Genomic DNA, 19,392 nt, shown 5'->3' with positions numbered 1-19,392 from the left:
CCCGCCGGCCGCCGCCGCCTAGCAACGTCCCGCAGCGGGCAGTTACACAACGCCGGCCTCCTCCGGCAGCGCGGAGGAGATCCAGAGTTTGGCCAGGGCAGCGGGTTTATCTTCCCTTTCGTGACAAATCCTGCAGGGTTTATAGCCGTCCCAACGTTAGCAGCTCAAGGCTTAATCTGGGGGGCAGGACGTGGCCTGTGAAGATCCAGTCTTTCTCTTTTAGGGGGTGAAGAAGGAGATAAAATATTACTTTGCGCACGTTAGGGAGGCGAGCTGATGTAGCCTGATGTGAAAGCGGTTCGCTTTACGCCACAGCTTGAGTCTGAGCATCCTTATGCTTGTGATAACGAAGTCCTGCGTCTTGTCTTCTCGGTTGCTCACACACGTAGTACTAGTGCTGGGGCTGCAGCAGTGAGAAAAGTCCGGGATGTACATAAAAAGACCTTAAATGCGTTAGGAAAAAAAAATAGCGAAAACTTTCCTTACCCACAGTTGTGATGAGTGACCTGTTTTAGATATTCCACAGCCCTGGCATATTAGGGAGAGGAGCGGGAGATAATATCAGATTGTAGGCTTAGCTTGTACGTGCTGGAAAGGAAACCCTGGTAGGAGCGGTGACGGATTTTGGAGGAGGTGGGGGGAAACAGGCAGTGATTCAAACAGAAATAGCTTTCTGAATGTTTCTGGTACTGTATTTGGTTTTGCTGCTCTAATAAATAAGCAAAATTTCTGAATGCTGTTAGAAGATTTTGTGCTGTGATTTTGTTACTGTAGTATCTGTGTGTCTTCTATGTAAAACCAAGAGAAGAAACGGCTGCTTCTCAGTTCCTTCCCTCTCCCTTCTTAAGAGAGAGTTTTGTAGGTGGCTTTTTTATTTGGTACTTTTTTGTTAATTTATAAAGCTATAAGGTAATAGTTAGTTTCTCTTTCGTATGATAAAAAAATAAACCCATGAAATATGGCTCTCAAACAGGAGCCATCAGACATTGTGTGTTGTAGTTCCACCTAATGTTTACCTATGAAATATTTTAAATACCTTTTATGATTGTCATAGTTGCTGCTTCAGTCCTGTAGTGTTCCCATAGAATGGGGGAAGGGTTCAGCGTGAGAGAATTGAAATGGTACTCGTATTTCTTTTAGGATAATATGTTAATTTTACTTTGCATTGTTTAAAAAAAGAAACATCAGTTGTTCATTTGTTCTGGTTTGGGTTTCTGTGTTTAAAGAAAACCCCAAGCCCACCAGAACTTGCAGTGTTGGGAATGACACAACCCCACCCCCTCATCCGTCTATCTGATATTTTGACGATAAAACCAGATACAGTGAGAAAGTAATTACAGGTTGTTTTTGGAGACAAAGAGGAATGCTTTAACGGGGACACTGAAACTTGATAATTTAGTGGTGTTGCTCTCTCGCGTGGAGTGTCTCTATTTCAGAAAGTGAAGTATCTCATCACCCTGCACCTTTCCAGTTTTTGGTTTCCGCCTCTATGCAGTTGGGTGAGTTAGCAAAACAAGTAAACACCGGTCACCAAAGCCACTAGGACAAAGTTAAATCTGTTCTGAGTTCCTGAAGATACCTGACCTGGATTTACCGCATACAGAAACTTCTTCGTGTTCCAGTGAAACTCCTCCTCTTTCCTGAGGAGATTTATCACGAAGTCACTCAGCTTTTTCTGGAATGCTGTAGTTGTTTGAAATGTTTCTCAGTCGTCGTGTTGTGTATCTTTATGTATAAATTCAGATTTTATATTCTGTATTAATCATTTACGTGCAAGTTGTTCAGAACTAAAAGTTCTGATTGTCAGTTCAAGAGAGAGGAATTATCTTGTGTGGTGTAAGGGTGAGTAAAGAGAGAAGAGATTCTCTTTGGTTGCTGAAGCATCAGACGTTTGAAAACAGAAAAATTACTGATTTCACAAGAAAACTATTTTGTCCACAGCTCTCTTCAGCTGGTTGGATTTAATAGGTGGTGAGTATATTCTTAGCATTAGAATAGTGCTTGAACTCCTTGTATCATTAGAATCACTGTTAAAAGGTGTCCCTGTCTGAACTTAGCTGTTTTAAAGTTGTGTTGGTTTGGGGTTTGTTTGTTTGTTTGTTTGTTTTTAATCTGCCATTTAAAAAATGCCAAAAAACCATGTGCTTGAGCAAAAAAAAGTCAGGAGTTCAATTTTTGATTAATCACAGCATATCTGACTGTTAGTTGTAGTTTTTGGCAAATGGCCTTTTAAGAGTTATTTTATTGGGCAGTACCGTTCCAGACCAAAGGTCAGGGTCATAATACTCATAATATCTGGTGAGTCATAGATTTGTCCTGGAATCCAATTCTGGAAGACATTTATAGGACATTGCCAGTGTCTCATCCACTGGAAGGTATGACAGCTGGGGGAGAAAATGTACTCGCCTGCCCTTTTTCAGCTGGGTTCGTTGCCCTCTTGCATGCTGTGAATCAGGGTTATGCTTTTGGGCATTGTAATGTGTTGTCCAATAAAATGCTCTTAAGTTGTAAACTGGTTTCTGTGAGCCTTTGGGAAAGCATCTCATTAATAAGGGAAGATTTTTATTATGCCAGATATTAATTTCATTACCCTCAATCGTGAACAGAATCTTTTGTGATGTTTGTGAGCCTCTTGGTCTTAAATATTTCTTTGCTGGATGAGGCCCCTGTTTCAGTCTATCAACGAGCAGTAGGTCATCCCTGGCACTGGCCCATGCAAAATGCTTCAGAGGCAGTGACAGTCCGTGCAGTAAGCAAATGTGGGATAATGTGATGCTCCCAAAATTCTCAGTCTTAATTCCAAAACTGTTGATTTAAGCCCAGAAGCAACGATGGTGGGTTTGTTTAGTTTCCATGCAATGTGTGGTATCGATTGTTGTTGTACCTTTAGCTCTAGTAGTGGTGGTCCTGTCCCCATCCAGTCGAGGTAACCCAAATCCTTGCACCTTCTAGGTGCGTAGGCAGCTTAACTGGTGTTCTCAGCACTAGCCAGAGCTACGGCCCTTCTGCATAGTCTGTGTTGAAATGAAATCCTTTGGAGGATCTGTTTTTCCCTGCCAAATTAATCTTCTTGCAGTTCCAGTGAGTGATTGAGGGAGGAGAAGATGGGGAAGAGGAAGGGAAGAGCCTGGGTGGCAGTGCTCTGAGTTTTTAGTTCTGTCTTTCTCAGGAATACCTTCTGTGCCTCGCCAGTTTGAGAAGAGCTTGCCGACATAACTGTCCGTTTCATTTTTGTACCTTCCCAAATTCTTGATCTGAATAAGACCAAATGCCACCAGTTACTGATGGTACATGTAAAAATATTTTTCTTTGTGAGTTTTGAATTTACCAATGCTCCTTTTCTTTGGATGGTCTCTGTGGTGAGTTGGGTTTTTTCCCCCTCTTATGATAAAGGGAAAAAACCCTCCCATCTGTGTTTTCTAAGGTTAGATATCTATTATTTCTGTACACCTATAATGACCCTTCATATTTATCTCTGCTCTTAAATATCAGTCTCAGTTGGTGCAGGTTCCTGTCACTTCTTCACTATCCTCTGTCCCTCATTCTTCTCTCTGCCGTTTTCTTGACCCCTGCAGTTCTCTAACACCCTGTTCAGAGAGGCTGTCCAGAAGAATAAAGAATGCAGAGAGATCTTACATGCAGAAAAAGGAAATCAAATTCACTAGCATTTGAATGCTTGTTCTCATCCTTAATTGGAGCGTACTTGGTTCAGCACTGTCCGCAAAAGTGTGTTGAATAGAGAAAGCTGGAGCACATTTTATAAAATTAAGGATGCTTATAAAATAGTCTGATTCTTCTGTCAGTTTTCAAAATTCTCTTCTGTTATGTGGGCAAAAATAATGCCACTTGGAAAGCATTAAGTTAATTGCATTTCAAATAGTCTCTTAGAGGATCAAGCCCTTGGATTCACCTGCAGTTTTCTGAGGCTTTTCTGTAGCATTTTCCTGTTTTCTAGTATATTCTCTCCTCTTGTGTAAAGAGTGTTTCAGCAGCATAGGAAACTAACACACAGCACTATTAGATATGTCAACTGATTAAGTGAAAAATATCTACCAAGAGTGATATAAGCTGTTATCTTTAACAGAGCAAATGCATGGTTTTAAAATTGAAATATATTTTTCAGTTGATATTCCTTTTACAGTTAACTTAACAAGGTACCCAAGCTTTTGAAGTAGAATTGGTCCTACTAATCATTAATAGGAAAAGAATTATCGAATGTAATCACTGAAGATATGTAAATGTCAGGGAATATGAATGTCTAGTTAAAGTTTGAGGAAATGTTTATAGATTACTGTATTACACAATTCTAGATGAATGAAGTGGCTTTCAAGAGAAGAGGCGATGTCGCGGGGCCGCGTGGCGGGGCAGTGGCTGTATGAACACTTCCCTCCATCTGTGTGCCTGCTCTGCCCTGAAGGGAACCCATCTGTAAGCTAGACTTGAATCCAACCCAGCCTGACGTCACGGAGAATTTTTTTCTGTTTCCTTTTGTGTGGTGATTTTTGTCCTACAGTTCGCTCCTTTGTCTTGGGAGGAAAGGGGTTTCCATTGTCAACTAGTTGTTTGTTGTTGTGGCTTGTCTTTTAACAAGCTCTTCATTTTCTGGTGATAGATGGAGGCCGTATCAGTGCTGAAATAATATATTTGTTACCCTCTACATAGTTTTAGCAAGCGACTAATTTTGATACTTTTTTATCATACATTTGCAGAGGCACATACATTTGAAATTAGATATAGTGCCTTTTGTTTTGTTGCATGGGGTACAGTATTGGTAGAAATATCACGAATTAGAGAGAAGTTACAGGAGGTGATTATTTTTGTGGAATTTTTTTGTGTGGCAGGCACTCAAAGTACCCTTCTGCTCTTATTATTCTTCTCTTATTTCCAACACTTGTGGAAGTTGCGTAACATGTAAGCATCCTTTGCGTCTGTGCACTCAGTCTTTCTCTCAGTCTTGTTTTTATATCTTTATTAATTTATTTGTGTTTAAGGCCAAGTAAGCATTTTGCTCCTGTTCTCAGAGTTTTACTGTAATTATGGAAAACACTTAAAAGTGAGCATTTCTCTACATTAGCCAGGACCCTTAAAGCAGATCACCAGTCTTGGCGCCAGGCGTGGGTGATAGTTCTGTTTGGGTGAAGAGACCTTAAACAGTTTTTTCTCTGTGCTTTAAAAATAAACAGGATTTTCTCTAGCAGATGTGGTGTTCATCTTCCCAGTTTTGTTCTATTTCTCTTTTAACAGGCATGCCTGAAATATATCAGAAGAAACAAATCCTGGTTTCCTTTACTGTCTGAGTTGCTGGTGTCCTGCTTCTGCTTTTGATGAAGGATCTTATTTTATAGATGGGCAGAAAGACTGTAGAAAATATTTGACGCTACCAGTTGTCATCCTGTTTTCTCAAGCAGTAGTTATTATAAGGAAAAAAAGAGATTGGATGTTACTGTATTATTAATGGGTTTAGGCCTTTTGGGTGAGAGAGGGCTGCTTTAGTTCCTTTATCTGGAAACATTTCCTTTGTGAAGCTAGAAAGGTGGTAATGCTCTGATGGTGATAATGCTCTGATGAATCTGTGGTGCGTTTTGAACTTTACCGTAGTTACTTCAGCTCCTACTAATACTCTGTGCAGAAAGGCAGCTATTCCTATGGAGCCAAAAAAATTGTTGCCTTCTTGAATGGTACCAATTTTGAATTGTGAGACATGGAAATAACCTTTGCAAAGATGAGGAAAGCAGTGCTCTGGTTGAGTGGAGATTAGGCATAACACTGTTAGTGCATTCAGTAGTATCTCTTTGTGCTTGCATGTGTGAATTGCATTATCAATGATTCTGAGTCTTACTGAAAAAGCTTGAGTATTTGGCATAAAATCAAGCACAGAACATGCACAACAAGTTTGCTAGCTGAAACACCTGAGCTTACTTGCATCTCTTCCAAAATTAAGATCTTCTATGTGCCACTCTTCCTTTCCCTAGATGGGAATGACAAGAATAATTTAAGGCTTTGTTTATGTGTGTGTTTCAGATTGTGCAGTGAATGTCCATAAGAACTGCAAGAGTTTACTGGCTGAATGCAGCAGCATCAGACCCAAGGTGGGTTTTAAAATTTGTTCTTCTTTTATAATAACAGTGCTTGACATAGTAAGTTTAATTTAGTGCGAGCGTTTTAATTTACATCCGTACAGAGTCGTGCCCCACATCTTCAAGACATCAAAAAGTTATTAATTTGTCACTGTAGTAATTTATGACAATGTATATAGGGAAAAAAAAGTGAAACATTTTATTGCTGTACTGAAAATTACTTACCATTGCTTGTGTCTGTCAGAACCGTGACTAACCCTTATAAGAATGCTCATCACTCTTTTTGGGAACATAATTGAGTTGTATGGTACCACTGAATTTTATGCCGCTGTATTTTAATAGGTTGTGCCATCTCAAAGCTGATGGAAGAGTGTGAGGGGTGGAGGGGAATTTGGTTATAACAGTTACGTATTATTTATAAGCTGAGCAATGCAGAATAAGCGATTTCATTTTTGAACTGTGATGAACTTTATACCTTGCTAAGCTGTTCATTTTTTATCTGTGTCACCGTGGTGCCTGTGATTGCATGTAAGGTCACAGGTTGGTTTCAGGTAGCTGTCTATCTGTCGGTCTTTTTATTCTGGTATTGGTTTTGAAAATCATTTCTTCCTCCTTATAACTAATTATACTTGAGGGAGTTTTAGTTTGTTTTAACCTGCAAGTGTTGATGATTTCAGAGACTGATAGCAGATTAGGGAGTACTATGAGGGGGAAAAGAGAGAGCAGAACAGCTCAAACCTGGGCAATTAGAGAAAGTGCTTTCAACTGTTGGTGATTTAGAATGTAACTCTTCTGAGGGCAGAAATGTTCTCGTGCGGTTTTTGATATATACTTCTAAACTTATCGAGGCGTTGTGCATTTTCCTTTTAAACCTAAAAATTCACTTGCTCTGATGCTTTCATTTCCACTCTTTACCGTCTCCCAAACTTTCATGGTTGAATCAGCCCTTACAAACCCCTCCTGAAGAGAGCAAAGAGGGAGCGGTAGCACAAAATGATATGGGGAATGAAGTCAGAAATGAGATCCTCAAAGTGAAGCAAGACTCCCCAAAAGCCATTTGTTACAGACTGTATTACTTATTTAATTTCTTGGCATCTTAGATAAATTGTATCTCAATGAATTGTAATATCCTAGCGTTGTAAGAACGAGAAAGTTGTGCAGATGACCAAAGATGCAATTTAAAATGGGCAGTCTAAATTTTGGTTGAAACTGGCTGGGTTAGTTTAGTTAGTATTGCTGTAAACGAAATGGCAAAAAAGTGTAGGTGAAGACTGTCTACATAAAGGGTTTGCTTTCATTTAATAAATTATTTATGATCATAGCTTTAATTCAGCTGTAACTTCATTTTTGGTTTTATTTCAGTCTGGTTTATACTTGATGGGATTTTTATACAAAGTGTTAATGTCTATATGGAATGTGAAAAAATCAAAACTGTTACTGTGTCAAATCTTTTATACTTTCAGTATACAGCTTCACTTACAGTTAGTGCTATATGATAGGAAAAATATGATTCATTTTGGACTGAAAGTTTGGTCTGTATGTGTAAGAATATTGTATTTTTTCCTATAGCAGAAAGATTTGCAGCACAGACCTTCTGGATCTCCACAAAGTTCGCCCCAGTGCATTTCCCCAGGTTTGTACTAAAGAATGATTTCTGTGCTCAAGGCTTATCTGTTCGATTGTATTTTTTTCTTTAATATGTTTTAAAGGCTATACACAGTGTGTTATTGAAGTATAGAAAAGGTCTCTTTTAATAAGATGGCTTCATTTTTTTTTCTATTGGGAATGGCTTAGAGGCTCCTAGCAATCTCCTGTGTGTTTTTATCTTTTTATCTTTTTATTTTTCTTTATACCTTCTTGCTGTGTAACCTCAAAATATCATGGTGAAAAGGGATCAATAAGCTAGATTTTCATTGATTGTCTATTCTCTGGCCTCTGAAAAGACTAGAACTGTGAACTTTGTTTTACATCAGATTTTCATAATTGTCTATTTAAAACTTGGCTGCAGCTAGTGGTTGCTAGAAATCTCTAAGACAAGCTAGCACTAATGGTCTGAACATAAATCTTTGTTGAAACAAAGTGGGAAAAGGGATATGGGAGAAAAAAACAAGGAAGAAAGAACAGCTCTATTGCAGCATAGGCTTTGAAATAGCTTTTTGCTACTGGAAAAGACCATTGCGGCCACAGGTGTATGATTTAAATGGCATTTTAATTTGTAGACGTTAGGAGGTCTGCATTAACAGGACAGGCTTCTTGGCTCTCAGATGATTGACCGTGACTAGAGCAGAATTATTTTCTGCCTTGCAGTTGGTCCGTTTGGTTGCTTTGATGGCTGTAAGAAATACAGTTGACATGAATGACCGATATTACTATGTGTGTTTCATGGTTTTGTTAGGTATCATTTGACTTGCATTGCAAGGTGTACTTCTTTATGAAATGATTCTTACCAAGAGGTAGCGCAAAGGGAATAACTGTTATAAGAAGGCAAGCGGTTCTTTGCATTAGCAAGAATGTTTTTGTGCATTTAGGGGAAAGTGCAGAGGCTAAAATAGGAAACAATAAGGAATAATGAAAATGGGAAAAGTTGGCTGTAGGGCTTGTCGTTGAAACAGCTCTGTGGTATACAGTCTGGTCTGGTGTGGTAGGTTAACAGCGATCGATACGGACTCTCAGCAGTGTGCAGACAGTGCTAATTGAACTCAGAAAATGGCTTTTTGTTGGTGCAGACTCTGCTAGGCAGCCAGTACTTATTTTCCATAGTCAAAAGCAGAAGCTGGAAGTTAAAGGAACAGCTAATAGCATGGGCATCGTATGTCTTTACCCACAGTATAAGACTGCAGACTGCAGTGCCCAGCAAAAAAAGCCAAAGGTATTGTATCAACATAAAAGAGAAATACATTTTAAGAAAGGTATGAACTGTGTTGGTTGTGTCCCCCCATCCCTCTCCCCATGTTTTGCCTCTGGAGATTTTTAGATTTGGCCTACCATCGTGAAACAGAACTTTATGTTCTTGGCTTGTGGAGCACAGAAAGAGAACTTGATGGCTGCTGATTTCAGTACTTCCCCAGATGGAAACGGGAGGGCATTTATTATTAAGCCTTTGTTTAAGAAATCCGCCTTTACAAATCTTGCTAATACCTACTTAGTCTCCTCTTTTGGGACAACGGGCTTGGAGCTCATCACTTGGAGACGATGGAAGAGGACTCAGTTTACCCAGTTTGCTGTAGACTGAGAATGTGCTGCATGTGTAGCCAAGAGATTTCAAACCCAAACAGGTATTGGGAAAGGTATTTCCAGCAGGAAAAGATGTGGTGATATAATTTCTATTAAATGTCATTGATGAATCCTCCCCTGCAGCCCTAATATGATTCTAGTCAACTGTTTCACGGAAGGTGAAATGAGAGACAAGCAGATGTAGAGTATGGGATATCAAGAAATGTGGAAAAACCTGTTTTATGAGAAGAAACACGAATACCTTGATTTAGCTGCGTTTGGTTGAGCAAGGCAGAAGTGGAGGGAGAGATGATTGTTAGTGGAGGTACGCCGAGGAGTGCAGACTAAGAAAGGGGAGCTTTTGGGGATGGGTAGACACCAGTGTTTTTACAAGAAAAGTTGTAAATTGGCGATGCATAAACCTTGTCTGGGAACCAGACCTTCTTGAACGGCTACAACAGCATGGTCCTGAAGCAGCCTCCCAGCCACAGTACTGGAAGAGGAGTTCGGTCTGGGTGTAAGACAAAGCTTCCTTGCAGTGGCAGAGTCCTGGGTTCAAGGATCCACGAGATCTCTTCCACTCCCATGTCCTTAAAAGCACTTTGAAAAAAGGGCAGCTGCAGACCTTGTCAGTGATAAGTTTTAAAGATTTTGTAGCTGATTCTTCATCTTCGACTTCCCTGAAGTTCCTTTTTTGAAAGGATGTATTTTGTCTCCTGTTCCTTATCATTCATTACAGATATTAGCGCTAAATAATTGTATCCATTTTTTATAAGTCTATTACAGGTTTCCATGTATTGTGTAATAGTGATTAAAGTTTTAAATATCTTTCCAGTTCACAGTCTGTCTAGATTTAAAAAGCATTAAAAAGCTGCAGTATTAAAATTAAATTTAGCTCTGGTATCTGTTACGTAGAGTGTGTGTGCATGCAGATATAAATCACTGTGTAGCAATAAGCATTGCAAAGAACTTGTGGTTTTTATGTGATCTCAGATTTTTCTTGTTTGCCATGAAATGTTCTGTGCCCTTATAAGGTAGGGTGTGAATAATTGTGTGTAGGTTCTGGTGTTTTACTAAAGGAGAAGATACTTTGCAATTTCCACACTAAATGGGCACAGTAGGGACCAATTTCCTGCACTTCAGACCTGCTGATTTAGCCAATACAGTAAGTTAAGTGGCAGCTTTACATTTCTAGAAGGATCACAGGTAGTATAAAAACAGCGCATCTCTGGGGCCACTTTACTGTGCCAAGTCTGAGGGCAGCCAGTAGTGAGCATGGGGAATACAAATTCAAAAAGCAGTGGCAGAAGCAATACAATTCCAGCTCATCCTGAGCTGTCTTTTTGTGGTTCCTTTTCACGAAAATGGAATGAGAATGTTTTTTTGGACAATGAGCTCTTGACATCCAAGATCCTGTCTGTTCTCCGTCCGCATTCAGAGAGAGGTTTGAGAGCAGGCGATCTGCAGTGTACGCCTCATTTTCTGAGTACCAATTCAATTTTTGCCTCTCTAGCCGCTTCTTTGAAGGAGCAGCCCCGAAGTCTTCTCCTGGGACCGGATGGCACCCCAGTACTATCACGGAATCTCGGTATGACTATCGCCCAAAGAGGAAATTCTCAGTCTTCACTGAATACTGCTGGAGCTGTTAATAAATTTGGGTAAGTAAACTGCTTCTCTTCTAATTCACTAGCTTCTGCTGCCCCCCACCCACTCCCCCCCAGTGTGAAAAGAGAAACAATTACAGAACTAAAGCAAGAACTCACATTTGCTTTCAAGCTCGAAAGAGATTTATTGAGCTTTTAATGCGGAAATTCATCTCCCTGAACAGTAAGCTATGGGTTTTTTTGCTTAAATCACCTTGTCTTTAGTCCCTCTGTACTATGTCACAAAAGGTATCATATAAAATAGGGCCGTATTTGAGTATCTCTGTCCAGATTGTGGTTTTCATGGGTATATTTGTCTTCAGACTTGTTGAAATTCAGTAATCTCTTCTGAGTTCAGTTATTCTAGGTTGTGCTAGTTCTGACTAGTGTAGGGGACAGCAGTGTTTTAAATTGCAGGATACCTTGATTAAAATAGTAGACGAATTCCAAGCTATCTGCTGTTTTAAGTAGTTGTTTACTTTTTATGTGCCACAGTTACACTCCCTTCTCAGTGAAAATGCCCTTTGTACTCTGAACTGGCTGTGGCTTGTCACTAGGTGATGTCTTTTAAAATGTCATATCAGAAGTCACATACTTGCTCATGCTGCTCTAATTAAAACTGTAATATTTCAGTCACGGAGTTGCTAAATTGATTTGACTGTTTAAAGTTGGGGTGCAATGATAGCTTTTATATATTTATTTTAAGTTAATTGCACTATAGTTTAGGAAAGATGCATGTTAAAGTAGTTGGATTTTGGGGGGTTTTTTTGTCAAGCAACTTAAAAAAATGTTAATGTTCTGTTTTGGTCTCTTGGTCTAATTTCTTTGGCCATTTAGGCTAATTTCAGGAGACATGGATGAAGGGGATTCAGGCTTTATAAAATTTAAGCAGACTTCAGATGATGTTGTCTCACTTGCACCTTCAACAGCAGACTCCATTTTTCTGGAAGGTATGGAATTTCTGTGCTTTTCAGGATTTTTATGCAATTTCTTACACGGTCTTAAGGCAGCACTGAGATGTTTTTACTCTTGTTGTTGTTAATGATGGTAATGAGGGATATGGTGGGAAACAATTTAATAATAATTGAAATTGAATGTGCTTTTGGTCTAGATGCATATTCTGTATCCCTCCGAAGTGAAATAGAAACAGATGCTCATGAGTTTGAGGCAGAGTCTTGGAGTGTTGCAGTGGAACAGCCTTATGCAAAAAGGCAAAAGAAAGACGTTATAAAAAGGCAAGATGTCATTTATGGTAAGCCTATTCGTTATTCTTATAACTCTTCCTATTTTATATTCCTATCCACTGATTTGAAACAAAGCAGAAATCATTTTTGTTGGCTCCCATTTTGACTTGTGCTTGAAAACTAAAATTGAGTGAAGACTTTCAAGTCTATTACCTGTCTTAGTGTGCATAAGTCCTCCTATTAACGATTTTAAGCAACGCATAGTTTTCAGTATGCCTGTGTAAGCAGCAAAGCCCAGCTATACAATTAGGGAATAGCTCAACTGCAACTGGGAGATGTCGTTAAATAAGTAGGGTCAGTCACTGTTTGGTTGGGAGATTAAACAGGGCAAATTTAGGAGCTTCACGTCAGCGATGCAAAGATTGCGGTGAAGAAGGTGGTGGTGCAAAAGATGGTGGCTTTCGGAGCCTGCTCTTTTATATCTCACTAGTCACTGCACAGCACACAAATGACTTCTGTTTGTTTTTGTGTGGTTTTTTTTTTTTTATTTCCCCTTGCCCAGAACTAATGCAGACTGAAATGCACCATGTTAGGACACTGAAAATAATGCTGAAGGTATACTCCAAAGCCATGAGAGAGGAACTGCAGTTCCCAAATGCAGTCATCAACAAGCTCTTCCCCTGTGTGGATGAGCTGCTGGAGATGCATGGGCAATTTCTGCTCCAATTAAAGGAGCGACGAAAGGAATCCTTGGAAGAAGGCAGTGACCGAAATTATACAATCCAGAACATTGGAGACCTCTTGGTAAAACAGGTGTGAATTAAATTCTACCAATGTTGTTGACACTGTTAAATTTCTAAAAAGCTAACTGTAAGGTTAAAGTTATGTTATGTAAAGATTGATTTAATACCAGGTATAAGATTATCTTCCCAGTGTAATGTGTGAGCGTGACTCTCAGGAACATATCTGGTCACAAATAATAGGAAATGTTCATTAAATGTTCTTTGGGCATGTGCTTATGCATGTTGTGGGATATGCAACTACAGATGGTTTGCTTCTATTTTTCATCTGTTCCAAAAGTGAAGTAACATATTGCTGGTGTCCATCCCAAACGTGGCTCTCCTGCATTTAATGCCAGGCTTCTTGGTTCTGACCTTTTAAAAATGCAGTAAAGATCCTTTGAACTCATTACAGCTTTAGCACCCGTTCTGGTATGGATTTAATACAATTTCTTTCATACATCGTGACCAGTTTTTGCCCTTCACCTTTTACAGTCCTCAGTCTTTTTAAGTGCAGAGGCCCAGAAATCCTTTTTAAACTTCTCATAATGACAACCATCATTTAATATTTGGTTATCTTGTGGTATTCCAAGCTCTCAGATGTCACACTGCATAAATCTCTCATTTCTGGTACAGAAGAAATTGAAATATTGAAGAAATGTCTCAGAAATCAGTTACCATAAAACCATGTTAAACCTGAGTCTTGCAGTGGAGGTAGGTTTACTCTTAATGAGTCATGTTTTTCATTCTTATATTTCCAATTAGTTTTCAGGTGAAAATGGGGAGAGAATGAAAGAAAAATACGGTGTGTTCTGTTGTGGACACAATGAAGCTGTTAGTCACTATAAAGACCTGTTCCAAAGCAATAAGAAGTTCCAAAACTTAATAAAGGTAAACAACAACCAGAAGTCTCCCATTCTGACTGTGCAAAGTATACTTGACTGCTTTAGGTTTTATTTTGTACTTGAAGATCTCTTAAATTTGAATGAGCAGGGTTAGAGGCACGTTCTCGTTATTTGATGGGTTGTTAGCTTCTTGTATTTTAGATCTTTTGAGCTGTTTGGACACAAAGCCACAATTAGCAGGTGTTAATTTGAGGCAGGCTCTTGAGAGCACGTAGGGCTGGGGAACAGAGTATTTGTTCTGTTCATGGTTCTATCATTGACTGCCCTGCTGTGTGGCCGTCTTTGTAAATTGGCTTGATAATAAATTAAATCAATGATAAATGCTGTCGATGAACTGCTATAGAAAAAGCAGGTACTCTTAGTCAAGTTTTGCCCACTGCGTCATCTTTCCAAAACCAGAAGATTGGCTCCAGGGTGGTTTGTTTATCTGCTGTACACTGTAATGTGCAATTAATAGGAAGGGCTGAAGAGACACGGCCAAAGTGGAAGCCTGTAACCTGAATCTCAGATGGCATTGCACAGTCCTAAGTATTCTCATTTTCCAGTCATCAGTAAGTGATACTGTGTGAACTTTCCAACATAGTTCTATACTTATAGCTCTTCTTAACTAGGTGTCTTTAAAAGTGAGAACCCTTTACTTTCACGGAACTAAATAAGTGTCCAGAGTTTTAAAATATATAGCCTCAGTCCTTGTAAAGAAAGATCTCGGTACTGTATTCTGCTGTCAGGATTGTTCTGTACCTGCAGTCAGGCTAACTAGTGGGATTCTGATGCTTTACAGTCTTCCCTTTCTGAACAGAAATGTGTTTCTGTAGATCAGCCTACTGGTGAACATACAGTGGTAAAATAAGCACTTAGTTTACTCATTATTGGCCTAATTTGGCTGTTAGGTGGTTGGGTCTCATTTTAAAATATAGTAGTTTTCTATGTATGTAAGGACTGATCCTATTATAAAAGGCAATCAGTTAGCAAATAGGCAGTCAAACGGTTCACATTTGGGACTTTCTCTGCTTGGCTCCAGATTTAGTTAACAGTAGTTGAAAATAATACCGAAAATATTTTCCAGTAATAAAAGCAATTTTTTTGATGTTATCAGGAGTTTTGCTTTAGTAAAAGAGTGCAGCTAATCTTGTGGTGCTATGCCTAATTGTACAAAAATGTTTTGAGACAGAAAATGTGTGAATGGAGAGGCGAGGGAGTTAGAAGAGCAAAATATATACAATGGGTGTGATGAGTCTGTCTTGTTTTCTAGAAAATCAGCAACTGTTCCATTGTGAGGAGACTTGGTGTTCAGGAGTGTATCCTTCTAGTTACACAGCGCATCACCAAATATCCAGTCTTGGTGGAACGTATTATTCAGAATACAGAAGGTAGGTTGTTTAATCTTTCCTAGAAGCCTCACATTTGTCTGCTGATCCTTTTTTCTCCCGTGTTTTGCATGTTCTTTCCTCAGACAAGGAGGGACAGGCTGGTACTGCCTTATACCTGCTTTCTCACTTCTTTGTTAGCTGAAGATGCCGTTCTAGATGCAGATCCAGATCAGCCTCACCTCATCAGAGGGTCAAGAGCAGCATTCAGTTTCAAGTCTGCAACCACAAAACCATAGTAGTTAAGCCTGTCAGTTCATTAGAGATTTAGAGCTTTAGGATATTTTATTTTATTTCATTTTATTTTTAAACTTAAGCTCTTAGGAAATACCGTTAGATGTGCAGTATGGAACCTTCATGTTAAAATATGTTTGGGTGGCTCATATCTTGCATTCCAGAGTTGAAAATGTGACTGACTGCTACTCTTTTCTCTTAGCTGGAACTAGAGATTATGAAGAACTGACCCAGGCCCTTAGTTTAATTAAGGACACAATCACTCATGTAGATGCCATGGTAAATGAGTGCGAGAAGGGGCAGCGCCTTAAAGAGATTATGCATAAAATGGAGCTAAAATCCTCTGGGAAATGCAAGAATGGGCTTTTCTTCCGGAAGGATGACATGGGACAGAGGCGGCTTCTGCTGGATGGGTTGCTGTATTGGAAAGCTGCATCAGGGCGACTCAAAGGTAAAGGACCAGGAAGGGGAAAAGTACAACTAGGAAACAAGAATTTTTTTTTTAATTATTATTTATTTTTTTAGTAACTGTTTATTACTGATTGATTGAGTATAAAATAAGATGACAATAACCTGCTTGTTTAATAGGATATTGGAGAAAATAGCACTTGTTCTATTCTTGGCTTGTCCAATAAGCATCTCTATAACGGTGCATGATAAGTTCCTTCTGCTGTTTGCTTATTATCTGTCTGATCTGCTTTCCAATTCAAGAGGGAGGTCTTTAGATAGATGACAAAGCTTTGAGTCACACTGACGTAGTCTCCTGTGGAAAGGCATTATCTTGTGCGAGCTCTGGTTCACACTTTGAAAAATTGTATCGTGTCAACCCCATGACACCTTCATTCTGCATAATATCTGTTTTGCCAGAAAATCAAAACAGTGTCCATCGGTGAATATTTTAACAGCTTCATCGCTCAAGTGTTCAAGGAGAAGCTTCGATGGTACATAAAATGCAGCCAAGAGCAGGTGGTACTGTGAACGTCTGCAGTTCCAGAAGAATCTGCTGTTGAGGGAGACATGTTCCCTCGTGAGTGTTTGAGTCGATGTGTAGGGTGCCTATGTAGGTGTTTTCAAGCTTTAAATCAGCTCTATTTGTATTGTGCTGGTTCTGCACGACTGCAAGCTGTCTGTGGACAACCTAAGTGGAAGGCAGTAGCAGACCCAATATTGCAAATGCTGACGTGCTATTCCCTGACCCACAGGAAATTTAAGTCAAGTGATTTTTGAGTCTGGACCAGTCTTTGTGCTTTAAAATCTGCTTTTTTTTTTTTTTTTTTTTTCTTTTCTTTTTTTCTCTGTTGTTACTGTAGATATTCTGGCAGTCCTGTTAACTGATGTGCTCTTGCTCTTACAAGAAAAGGACCAAAAATATACGTTTGCATCAGTGGTAGGTATTGTTTTCCTCATTTAATACATTCACTTAGAGTATTTATGAAAGTGACAGTAACTACAGAAGAAATACAGTTAGAGATGTTAGATACTTGTTATGGTAGGTTCAGAAGGAAAATTAAGTTAATAAACCAGCCTGCTATTATAGAATCACATTTTCTGAAGCAGTTCTGGTATTTGTTGAATCCCTCCCACTGTCTCTTAGCGCAAAATCGTGTTCCCTTGCATCAGCCGGTTCGAGCTGCCACATCTGTAGTTTTCTGATGCCCTGAGCATGTTCTGAGGTTCACTGCTTCTCCTTTTCTTGTGCTGTGACTTTTCCTTTCACTGAACTTTGTTAGGCTGCTATTTTATACAAGTCATATATGTTAAACATGCTAGAACTGTGCTTTGAAAGGCACTTGCAAGTAAGGTCTGCTTCTGTTTGCTAATGTGAAGGGAAAGAATCTTCCATTTCAATTAGGGACATGATAACCATGGTCATAGTAGCCTAAGATTTACTGGGGGCAGAGAACTTTCCTGAAGGAAATGTAATAAGCACTAAATGCAAATGTAATTACTGCAGCACTCTCGAACACTCAGTGGATTCGCTTGCTTTTCTAGGGCATTTCCACAGGTATCCTCAGAGCAGTTAATTGTGTACATTTTGTCCTGATCTAGTTCAGTTATGGCTGTAATAGAACCAGTAACAGAGAAACTGTTTTATGTAATTGTTTTCTTGGATGTATTTTTTTTTCAAGACACTAACATTAGAGCTGAATTCTAATTGCGAAAGCTATTTTGGTGACCTCAGGGCTGTAAAAGCAACTGCTTTTCAAATTAACCATCTTCTAATGCACAGAATGGGGGTACTTTCACAAATCAACATGGTTGGAAGTTGCTTCCTCTTGAACAGCCTTAGGTGAATCTTTGAACAATAATTTATTTTATGACATTGATTCTGATAGACTAATTCTGCCCTGTTTTCCAAAACGCATCTGAGCTATGAGGAGAAGAGCAAGTTCATAGAGGGGGAAAAACATACTGTTAATGTACAGCGTCTCGACTGTTGTGGCAGGTTTCCATATGACTGCCGTTACTTTGAGGCAAGCGTGAGTAGTTTACATTGAGGCTAAAGCATTGTTCCCAAGAAGTAAGAGCATGCATACATGTTCTTAGTTATAGCTGTTCCACTGCAAGGTAATGCCCTGGTTTATATGTCCCCTAGTAACTTAACTTTTCTGTGAGCACATATCATACAGTCGCTTATGACAGTCCCCAAAAGCTGATCTCTGCTACATGGTGGATTTTTTCTTTCCCCTCCAGTAACATGCTCTGCAGTTATAGACTGATCAATTTTTTGCATCTTTGTGTGTATACAGTTCATCTGAAATTTAGATATCACTTCACCATAGATAAATCAAGCGAGAGGAGCAAAGAGATCTGCTCAGTGATTCTGTTTTTCCAGTGACCTCTGTTCATGGCTTGAATTGCAGTACAGCTGCTCAGAGAAGTTGGCAAAACCTAGTGTCTGTTTCACAGTTCAGTTTTCTTATCATCACTCTAGATTATGCTGTGAAGGTTCAGCAGTTACAAAGAGCTGTTTTCTTCTGGGGAGGATCTTTCTAGGCTACATATGTTGGACCTGTGCTGTGTGAAGCGTGGATAGGTTTTTAGTAACTAATATCCCTCCTGTAAATTTGTTTTCATTGCAAAGACTGACAGCTAATCCAGTTAATCCTCAGTTATACAATATGCTATCTGTCACCTTGTTTTGTTATTCACAGGGCCTGATGGCACCCTGTAACACCTCTGTGTTATGTTTTTATTTCTTTTGTAGCTAACTTGCCAACTTAGAACTTAAAACACTTCCTTTTGTTCTCTTCTTTCACTTCACATGTGTCATTAAGGTTTTTGTTTTCTTTTTCAAATTTTGTTTTTGTCTCTTTTTGAGCAAACTTTTTGAGCCCGTTCTTGACTTCTGGGACCCAGTGGGAATCCTCAGGTGTTTAAATTGATACATGCTTTAATATTCAATCAGGTACCAAGACCTCTTGTTTTTGGAATATACATTCTTCATTCTATGTTTTGATCTATGGTTGATGAGCAAAAAATGACAATGTCGAAAGTGTCATGTGAAGAGGCCATAGCAATAAAGTTAGTGTTGCCATGTTATGGCTCATGGTAGCCCTGTATAAGTAGCAAGACAGGGGGAGCTAGGAAACACAAACCCTAAAGAACGGATATAATGTAGTGCAATAAATTATATTTTGTTTTACAGGACTCTAAACCACCAGTTATCTCATTGCAAAAGTTGATTGTAAGAGAGGTAGCTAATGAGGAAAAGGCAATGTTCTTAATTAGCGCTTCCTTAAAAGGACCAGAAATGTATGAAATTCACACAAGCTCGAAAGAGGAGAGGAATTCCTGGATGGCACACATCCGCAGAGCTGTGGAAAGGTAAATTATGAGTGAAAGTCAGAGGGCTTGATTTCTTGCCCATCAGTCTTCCCTTTGCAGGACTCATAGGTGTAAATTTGCCGTAAAAATACATTTGACTGTTCCTAAACTTTCTTTGTAAGACTGAAGCATGCAATTCTGTTTGTGTTCGTTGGGTAGAAG

At 39.2% G+C, this 19,392-nt stretch overlaps 1 protein-coding gene across 2 annotated transcripts in view; it reads left to right on the top strand.

Moving 5' to 3' along the window:
* Positions 1-19,392, top strand: part of ARHGEF18 (Rho/Rac guanine nucleotide exchange factor 18) — a 51,891-nt gene that overhangs the window by 19,216 nt on the left and 13,283 nt on the right. For both annotated transcript variants that reach the window (XM_009284026.1, XM_019473333.1), the window contains 11 exons: positions 6,022-6,089; positions 7,647-7,710; positions 10,804-10,948; positions 11,771-11,883; positions 12,045-12,185; positions 12,680-12,930; positions 13,662-13,787; positions 15,054-15,171; positions 15,605-15,853; positions 16,713-16,789; positions 19,052-19,230. In XM_009284026.1, the coding sequence (XP_009282301.1) occupies positions 6,022-6,089; positions 7,647-7,710; positions 10,804-10,948; positions 11,771-11,883; positions 12,045-12,185; positions 12,680-12,930; positions 13,662-13,787; positions 15,054-15,171; positions 15,605-15,853; positions 16,713-16,789; positions 19,052-19,230 (1,531 nt within the window). The remainder of the gene's footprint in view (positions 1-6,021; positions 6,090-7,646; positions 7,711-10,803; positions 10,949-11,770; positions 11,884-12,044; positions 12,186-12,679; positions 12,931-13,661; positions 13,788-15,053; positions 15,172-15,604; positions 15,854-16,712; positions 16,790-19,051; positions 19,231-19,392) is intronic.

Source organism: Aptenodytes forsteri, unplaced genomic scaffold (assembly GCF_000699145.1).
Source record: "Aptenodytes forsteri isolate BGI_AS27 unplaced genomic scaffold, ASM69914v1 Scaffold471, whole genome shotgun sequence".
Taxonomy (NCBI): Eukaryota; Metazoa; Chordata; class Aves; order Sphenisciformes; family Spheniscidae; genus Aptenodytes; species Aptenodytes forsteri.
Note: the sequence above shows the minus strand (reverse complement) of the source record. Positions and strands in the feature narration are given on the sequence as shown.